General features: G+C 44.8%; 1 protein-coding gene across 1 annotated transcript; it reads right to left on the reverse strand.

Moving 5' to 3' along the window:
* Window positions 1–277: 277 nt before the first annotated feature.
* Window positions 278–8254, reverse strand: mcm3 (minichromosome maintenance complex component 3). Its single transcript, XM_069656839.1, has 17 exons — window positions 8121–8254; window positions 7703–7815; window positions 6988–7196; window positions 6725–6855; window positions 6385–6623; window positions 6183–6291; window positions 5940–6093; window positions 5722–5853; window positions 5215–5423; window positions 4951–5125; window positions 4739–4865; window positions 4450–4600; window positions 2660–2800; window positions 2444–2547; window positions 2288–2361; window positions 1602–1701; window positions 278–983 (listed from the first exon to the last, which is right to left on the reverse strand). The coding sequence occupies exons 1-17, from the start codon at window positions 8193–8195 to the stop codon at window positions 785–787; spliced, it is 2442 nt and encodes an 813-aa protein (XP_069512940.1). The 5' UTR covers window positions 8196–8254; the 3' UTR covers window positions 278–784.
* Between the last annotated feature and the right edge of the window lie 401 nt (window positions 8255–8655).

The raw sequence follows: 8655 nt of genomic DNA on the forward strand, positions 1-8655 counted from the left end.
GACTCTGGCTCCAAATGACGTCACCATCGCAGGATGTCAGCGCCTATCACGGCGGCTACTTTGGCATCAATTCCGTACAATGAGAGCAGATGGAGACGTCGTCGTCCATCTTAATATACAGTCACCAGCAACTACAGCGATGTAATGAAAGAAGCTCTTGGCCACTTTCATTGTTTCAAAGTAGCGCTCATGAAAAAAGGTTGCAGACCCCTGATGTATAGCATATAGGTGCTGTACATATTAAGAGTCAAGTGTACAGCTCAAGTCATTTCCCAAAGCGTTACATTTATTTTTTTAACTACAGTCATTAACAATGTCTATACTTGCGTTTAAATATATACAAAAGCAGACAACACAAGTGCTGGTAAACTACTCAAACATTTCATTTTCGTGCTGCAGAAAAACACATTTCATTGATGAACAACATTGTACTTTCACAGAGCTGCAATACTCTTCTGAACATGAACTTTGATGTTCATGAATCACACCAACAGCAGTCTGTTGAAGCATGGTAATAAAGGACATTATAAAGTAGCATTACGACAGAAACAGAGTGTATAAATGATGAACTCATCTTTTTGCACTGGTCTTACTTGATGGAACAATTTGCACCACAACGGAACAAAGTCGGAATAACTCCAATCACCACACGTGCAACGTTTGAAACAACATGAGAAAATGCGCTTAAAACAGGATACACGAGTCTGAACGAGGTGTTCAGTATATTTACATCTGGATACAAATCGCTTCTTCTTTCAGAGTCTTTGAATTCAACCCCCCCCTCTCAGATGAGGAAGATGATGTCATCCGCTACCATCACCTGGTTGTCGTCCTGCATGCGAGCCAGCGCGGCCCGAACCTCAGGCTCCGTGAAGCGATTCTGAAGCTCCTTGTTGATGTCATCCATCAGGGTCTTCATCTTGACCGACTGAGCGTGAGCGGACTGGAACACTGCGAACAGGGACGACTTGAACTCCTTCAGCCTGGTGGAGGAAACAAGGAGATAGGTCATTAGGTTTATCCGAATTCATAATGTGATCCAGCAGTGAGCAGTTTATAATCATGCAGCGCAGTGAGGACACAAATCTGCGTGTTTCTCAGGCTCTGCCCCGGACTTAATAGAGCCGCAATCGGTCCAGCAATTCCGTGAAAACCCTTCAGAAGGCATAAAATACGTCTTCACACGCTGTGATTGAGATGAGCCGGAGGTGATCCACGCGGGGTTATCATGCCGCGCGGGGAGGAGACAGACGTTAGGAGAGGAGCAGATATGACGCAGACCTGTGTGTGTGTCTGATGCTCATACCTGAATCTATAACGTCGCGATCCGTCCGTATTTCTGCGCACAGTTAAACTATAAACCGTCATATGTTCATATGCTGTGTAGTTCATATATTTCACTGATAAACACAGAGGGGCATCAGGCTCCATGATCAAAGTTTGATGGGATGCGAAGCCAGGGTTGCCACGTCTGCCGCTTTTCCAGCTGATTCGATGGTTCTGACTCCGCGTATGTTTGGAATGTCACAGACACCTATTGGGTTTCGCGGCCCGGTACCAGCATACACTCTGTATTTCAATGCGTGTGAATGCAGGCTCACCTCTCTGCAGAGAGCCCAGAGTCTTCAGCCTGCGATGTGGCATCCATGGCCTCCTCCTCCTCCCTGGGTACCTTGGCTGGTTTTGGGGTGCCGGCCTGAACTAAAAACAGGCGTAAAAACAACCGTTAGAATATTCAGACCCTGAATGCGTCTTTGTTTCATGTCTCATTTCAGTGGTGATGGAAGAAATATTCAGACCACTTACACAAGTAAAAGTTGCTTTCATAATACTAAAGTAGGGTTACAGAAGATTTAAGCAAGCTGCACTAAAGAACCAAAAGATTTGTTGGGCGGCAGTTTGTCCCATGAGTTACATCATTATGTGTTCCACGTCTCTGCTGTGTGAACATGACAGATGTTATACCTGGATGAGGCTCAACTCACTATTCTATATGTCAGGTTAATCTCTAACATTTAGTTTTAATCTTATTTATGGCTGTTCATAAAATTGAAAGCTGCAAAGTATAGACAAAGAAATGTACCGGGGTAAAAATAAAAATCCCTTTAATATTAATAAATAAGTAAATGTACTGCACTGTTGTTTTCCTCCATTGGTTCGAATAAGCAGCCGTTCTCTAACAGCTCAAAACTTTTGTGCAACTTTAATTATTTTGTTTCTACCTGCAAAAACCTGAAGGTGAAAACAACCCACAGCAGTGCAGTGAAGTAACAAAAGTGCGGCTTACTCTCAGGGACATCCTGATTTTCACTGAAGTCATACGGGCTGTAGGGCTCACTGCCCTGAGAACCACGTCGCCCCCTGCAGGACACACAAGTTAGTGTTATTAATGATAGGACCGATAGCAACAAACTCAATTTGAAGTATGCTGTTGTGTGTCTACCTCTTTCTTGTTGTTTTCTGAGACAGTTGAGTGGACTCCTCTTCCTCCTCCTCTGAACCAGAGTCTCGCTCCTTTCTCGAACGTTTCTTCTCTTTCTCCAGAACCTGCAGGAGGCCGAGCAACAATCTTGAGCCTCATTCAGATTTTACTGCAGAAATCTTTGCAAGGAATAATTAATTTATCTTGTCCCAAAACTTTTATTTCAGCAGTACTGACCTTCTTGAAATAGGCAAACTGAACCAGCTCCACGGCAACCTCCGAGTCCTCCAGCTCCACAGCTTTGCTCATTCGGGCCTTGGCGTGCGCGGTAGACAGGCGGATCATAGTCTCCAGAGTACGGGCCGTCACTGGCGAGGTCTGGAGAGGAGATGACAGAAGGTTAGAGCCCGCTCAAATTAAAAAAAAATCTTATGTTACATTTTCTTTCCTTCATCCATCGCTTGAATGTGCAGTTAATCATCATCACGCCAAGTGACTCGTTTTGTCACGTCTATGTAGATTAATGTATTACAGAACTGAGACACGGCTTAAACATCACAGCAGTTACTGTAGCAGAGGGCCTTTTTCAAAGAGAACAGTTAGTAATGTAATTAATGATGTCTGGATTCTGTTTGTTATGTCAGTTTAAGGGTGTTGCACATGCTAGCACTCTGTCATGGCTTACTGGGACACTAGAAGAGAACAGAGTTATCGTTAATGATGCAGTTAAGTGTTTTTTCTGCTATGAAAAGTTAAAAGGCCCAAGCACAAATACCTTTTTTTTTTTATTATCAAGATTTTTGAGAGTCTGGACAGCAAATTCACCACATGAAATTAGATTTCTGCACACTGGATCAAAGCCACAAATAAGAGCGGTTTGAAATGCAACTTCTAAAGATGTGCGTCAGTCTGAGCTCAAATCAGACTTCAAAGTGTCTTTTGCGTCACTCACAAAGCCACACACACACACACACACACACACACGAGGACAGGAGTGACGTGAGTTTATCAGAGTGGCAGAGCAGTATGAGGACAACGCCAAGAACATTTTGTCAACAGGCACTCAAATAAATTTTCCTTTGGCACGGCGAGATTGTTTGAAGGGCCCGATGAGCTCTGTTACGATTTTGCATTGAAAGCTGAATTACTCGCGTATTAATCACTATTTCTCCAGAATCTGTACGGATGTGGATTTCCGGGATGTCAAGTGTTCTGGTTTCTGTCTGTACTACGCTTGTAGTCCGAGTAATATTGACCAATCACGTATCAGCAGGCTGCGGCGTCCGCAGGAAAAACAGTCAGTGAGGAACGTAATCCGCCGTGACCCATCAGCGTGATCTGACGCCGATTTAGCTTCTTATTAATCTCTATAAACAGACATCTGCATGCTAACAGATAATCTGTTCTAGATCTAAAATGTAACTTGAGATGAATTCCCTTGACGCTGTGTCACGAAAGACGTTCAGATTTCCAGACTCCCTCGAATGCATCAGATCGATCCGACCTCCGTTCAACAAACGAGCATTTTAAACGTTTTCTTCTCCTCTTGAGGACAGACCTGACAAAGCTTGAAGTTTTACTTCTTACAAATCTGCATCACGATGTTGAAATTTGGGCAAAGGTAAGACCCGTTAATAACAAGTCAATCACAAGAAAAACCTTTTCTGTAAAAGCAGAACAGCACGCGGAAAAGGAAGTTGTTTATCGCCAACCACCGGCTACATGCCCCAACATGTTCACTGTTGTGCCCAGAGGCTATGTTGTCGTCAGACTATAGCCGATGGGATCCGAGATTGCTCACGTATTAAATATATAGACATAAGTGTCTAAGTTTTAAAACAGCACCCCCTGCAGATAGCTTGATGATATGATTACATCGGATAAAATAACTAAATCTGATTCGGCTGTAAAAGAAAAAACCCTCTGCTCAGGTTGATGTTCGGCAAAGCATCTTATGAATGATGCGAGGTGACAGAGCTGCACACACTGATAAGAATTTAATGCATGCTCAATAACTTTGTGCTCACCCTGGCGATATCCGTGCCCATCTGCTCCTGGCTTCTCAGCCTCGAGTACTCTTCTGCTATGTGATTGGCCGCCTCCTCCGTCAGCACGGGTGTCACAGCCTTGGCGATGTGGATGTACTTCCTCATGAACTCCTTGCTCACAATCTTTTCCCTGAAACAAAAGAAACCATAACGTGAAGGGGTCAGTTTACTTTGTTTAAGTTAGGTCATCCAGCTCTTTACTTTATGTTTTTAATAGATTATATATTATGATTGTGATCATTCAGTCCATGTCAGGCAGACTGCGTACTTCTTTCTCTTGGTTCCATGCAGCAGGTTGTTGTGTTTCTCATAGATCTGCAGCTCTTCGTGCTCTTCTACCACTGCGTCTGGGTCCTCTGTAGCCAGGACGTCAACTGTCCCCCCCAGGGCCATGGCTGACAAACAAAACAAATAAATTATTGAAGACATTTTAAACAATTACTTATTCTACACAATACAAGAAATCCAGATTTACAATACCTGCTCCCTCCTGCTCGCGAGGGTCGCGGTAGCGGTGCATCCTGAGCACGTGATCAGAGATCTCGCGATCCTGCTCGGCGTCCATCTGATCCAGCACGATGAACAGAAGGTCGAAACGTGACAGAAGGGAGTCCTGGAGGCCGATGTTTTCCATGGGGGTTTTATACTGGTCGTACTGCAAAGACAGCAGAGAAGACAAAATGAAGACATCTAATCAACTAATGTTTAAAAGGGGAAAAAAAGCTCCAGTTAGATGTTACTCACCCTGCCGTAGACGGGGTTGGCAGCGGCCAGCACAGAGCAGCGAGCGTTGAGGCGAGCGTGGATGCCGGCCTTCGCGATGGTGACGCGGCCCTGTTCCATCACCTCGTGGATGGCTGTGCGGTCCATGTCGGACATTTTGTCAAACTCATCGATGCATACGACGCCGCGGTCAGCCAGCACCATGGCACCCGCCTCCAGACGGCGCTCACCTGGATGAGAAAGGAAACAAAAGGACCGGCTGGTTAGTGGTCGAGTTTAACGGAACTGAAGAGAGAAAAATGGCAAGAATATGAAGACTTAAGGGTGCCGGTGCTTTAATGCACAGTGGCAGTGTTTGAACATTTACGAGTGTGTGATGTTACATCTGAGAGTTAATACAACACAAGCAACGATCAAGACAGGAGGGAACAAAGTCTGCAAGTTCCAACAAACAGCTTGAAGTGCGACTGGACACTGGTGCTGACAGGCAGTGCACAGGGCGTTTCTTTTTGTGTGAGTAAGTCGTACCAGTCTCCTGGTCAGTAGTGACAGCAGCAGTCAGACCCACTCCAGAGGAGCCTCTTCCAGTGGTGGGGATGGCTCTGGGTGCTGTGTGAAGGACGTAACGCAGCAGCTGGGACTTTGCAACTGATGGATCACCTGGCAAAGAGGAACGCATGATGAGAGAGATGTACTGCAGCAGCTACTTTATGAGTCAGTATATATCAGCAGAAAAAGTCTGGTACCGATGAGCAGGACGTTGATGTCTCCTCTGATGCGCGATCCATTTTCCAGCACCTTCTCCACCCCGCCCAGCAGCATGCAGAGGATGGCCTTCTTGATGTACTCATGGCCGTGGATACTTGGAGCCAAGGACTTAGCCAGCTGATCGAACACATCCTACGGGAAAGGAAATAATTTATATATTAGTAGAAGCTGGAAAACTTTAATAGGCTGTCAGGAACCAGGCAGAGAGATGGGAATCTTACTATGGAGCGTGTCCTGCTGAAATTCCTGATTTTGGCTACATCGTCGGCGGAGAAGTGGGGGGACACTTCCTTGCTCATCTGTTTGACATGGCAGGCTATCAAGATGGTCCTGAGTAGAAAAGGGAGAGGAGAAAAAAAAAGAACTCGGATAAGTTTTGCACCTTCAACAGTTAAAATACTCACAAAATGTATCCCCTCTCACCTGAACGTGCCAGAGGTGAATCCCCCCTTCTTGCCAGGCAGGCAGCGGTATGTACCGACGACCTGCACTCTGTCTCCAGGTTTGACCACGTCCACCAGGTCGTTGTCCAGGATGATGTCCACGGAGCGGGGCAGCTGACCTGCAGGCGCCTTCTCCGGCATCTCCTGTACTGTGATGGTCTGATGGTCTTTGTAGATGGAGAGGCCAAACTCTGTCTCCAGCGGGTTGTTCTCCTCGTCCTGTAGAGAGAGGCAGAAAAATGATAAGTAGAGTGATACACGAAGAAGTTAATGTGGGGTTTAAAGCTATTTAAGTGCTTGGACTGTAAAAACATAGTTACTTTGGTAGGGTAGATAGCACTGGACGGGAAGGCATCAAGGGAGGTCATGTCTGTGTACTTCCTTTCCATCGTCTTCTTGGTGGCGGGGCAGTAGTGAACACTGCGCACTACTTTAGGTCGCACCAGAGAGCCTGCAGAACAATGAAGGAGAAATTAATATCACCTTGGCAATGAGACATGTTGAAACAAATATTTAAACAACAGAATGACAAAAGACAAGTATCAGCTGTAGAGCCCAAGAAGGGAGACGATAAACAACTCACATTTGGTGATGATGCCCTCGACGCACACCATGCTGCCCAGCAGGCGGGAGGTCAGCGTTCTGGGGCTGACGTGCTTGGAGCCGAAGCTGCCCTCCAGACCGATGAAGAACTCCTCGTACTGCTTGGCGTAGGTGGCGTCCACCGAGGCTACCAGATCCTTCAGAGCCCGCTGGAACGCCAGCAGCTCCTCGAACGCATTGCTCATCAGCCTGGCAGAGACAGAAATGTGTCCATCGATGTATAACATGATTCAAAACACTTTTGATGACATGTATCTCATTTTAAAAACACTGACATTAAACCTCTTATATGTTCCATCACTAACAAACATCTATAGCACCATAGTTTTTTTATTAACCTTATTAAGTCACAGAAATAAGACATAACAATTTAAGATGCATACCAAAACAGAGCTTACATTTGCCACCACTGGGCAAGAACAAGAGAGAAAACACATCAGTGCTTTGAACTATAAAAATTCACATTTTTTTTGTTTATAAATTCAACTTTTAAGTTTATTGAATGAACGATGTGTTTTTTTTTAATTCTATCTTTGCATTAAAGCATGACTTAATTAAAAATGTAAAACTAATAATCACACATTATCAACAATCATTCTACATAATGATTGAACAAGAGAAAGAAACCAAGAGCTGGAATGAAGGAAGCCATCTGGCCTCAGATCAGCTCAGTGTGTAGCGCTGTTAGTCCTTACTTTGCAGCCCGGCCCTCGTTGCGTCTCCTCAGGTCGTTGATGTTGACAATGAGTCGAGCTTTATTTTCGCTGATCATGTCCCGGACTTTGCTTTGGTACACCCCCTGATCTTGCTGCAAAATAAGGACAGATGATGATGTTTTCAGTTTAAATGCAAGACTATTTTATATAGATTCCTCTGAGCTTAAGAGGAACGATGCGGCTAAATTGATTGTACACAGTCTAAGACACTAAAAATCAGACCAACTGTTGAACCAAGCTTCCTAAAACTCCTTGGCATACGCAAACCGGTGTCATTCAACTGTGAGCAGTGATATTTCTTTATAACCAGTCAGTTAGACGGTAGTTCTTTTGTGTTGGCCGCATGCTCATTTCCTCCCGTTTCAATTTAATTAAGCCGTTATAAAATGAGACTTACATCGTCGTCCAGAAAGTCCAGGTAATCCCTCTGGGCCTCTCTCATCTCCTGGTCGTCTACGACGTCGGTTGCCATTTTAACCGGTTATTTATTCTTTTTTAATAATACTTTAAGCTTGCACAGACTTTTCGACAGTGTGTGCTCTGCTCCCACTCAGCTACACGAATGAAGGCTTTTCGCGCCACTGCGTGCTGCGTACAAGTAGAACGTAAGACGCGATTGGCCAACTCTGCATGTTCTGCTTTGCATAGTCGGCGGGTAACTCTACAACTGTCCAATAGAAATCGTGGTCACACGGCATTGCCCCGCCCCCTCCAAGAACCCGCGCGAAAACGGAGCAGGAAGCAGGAAGAGTCAGCGTATGTTTTTTTAAACATCTTTATTGACAATAAAGTTTACATACACACCATAGATTATAAAAAGAAAGAAGTCATGAATACAGACAAAACATCAGGGAAAGGGGGAATCTTTTAAGTGAAAACATTAAACAAAGAACAGAAATAGATGGTTTTTGCAGCTTTCTTATTAGTTGAGT

The sequence above is a fragment of the Semicossyphus pulcher genome, unplaced genomic scaffold (genome assembly GCF_022749685.1).
Source record: "Semicossyphus pulcher isolate SPU_LCO1_2020_fin unplaced genomic scaffold, fSemPul1.0.p SCAF_11, whole genome shotgun sequence".
In the NCBI taxonomy this organism is placed as follows: Eukaryota; Metazoa; Chordata; class Actinopteri; order Labriformes; family Labridae; genus Semicossyphus; species Semicossyphus pulcher.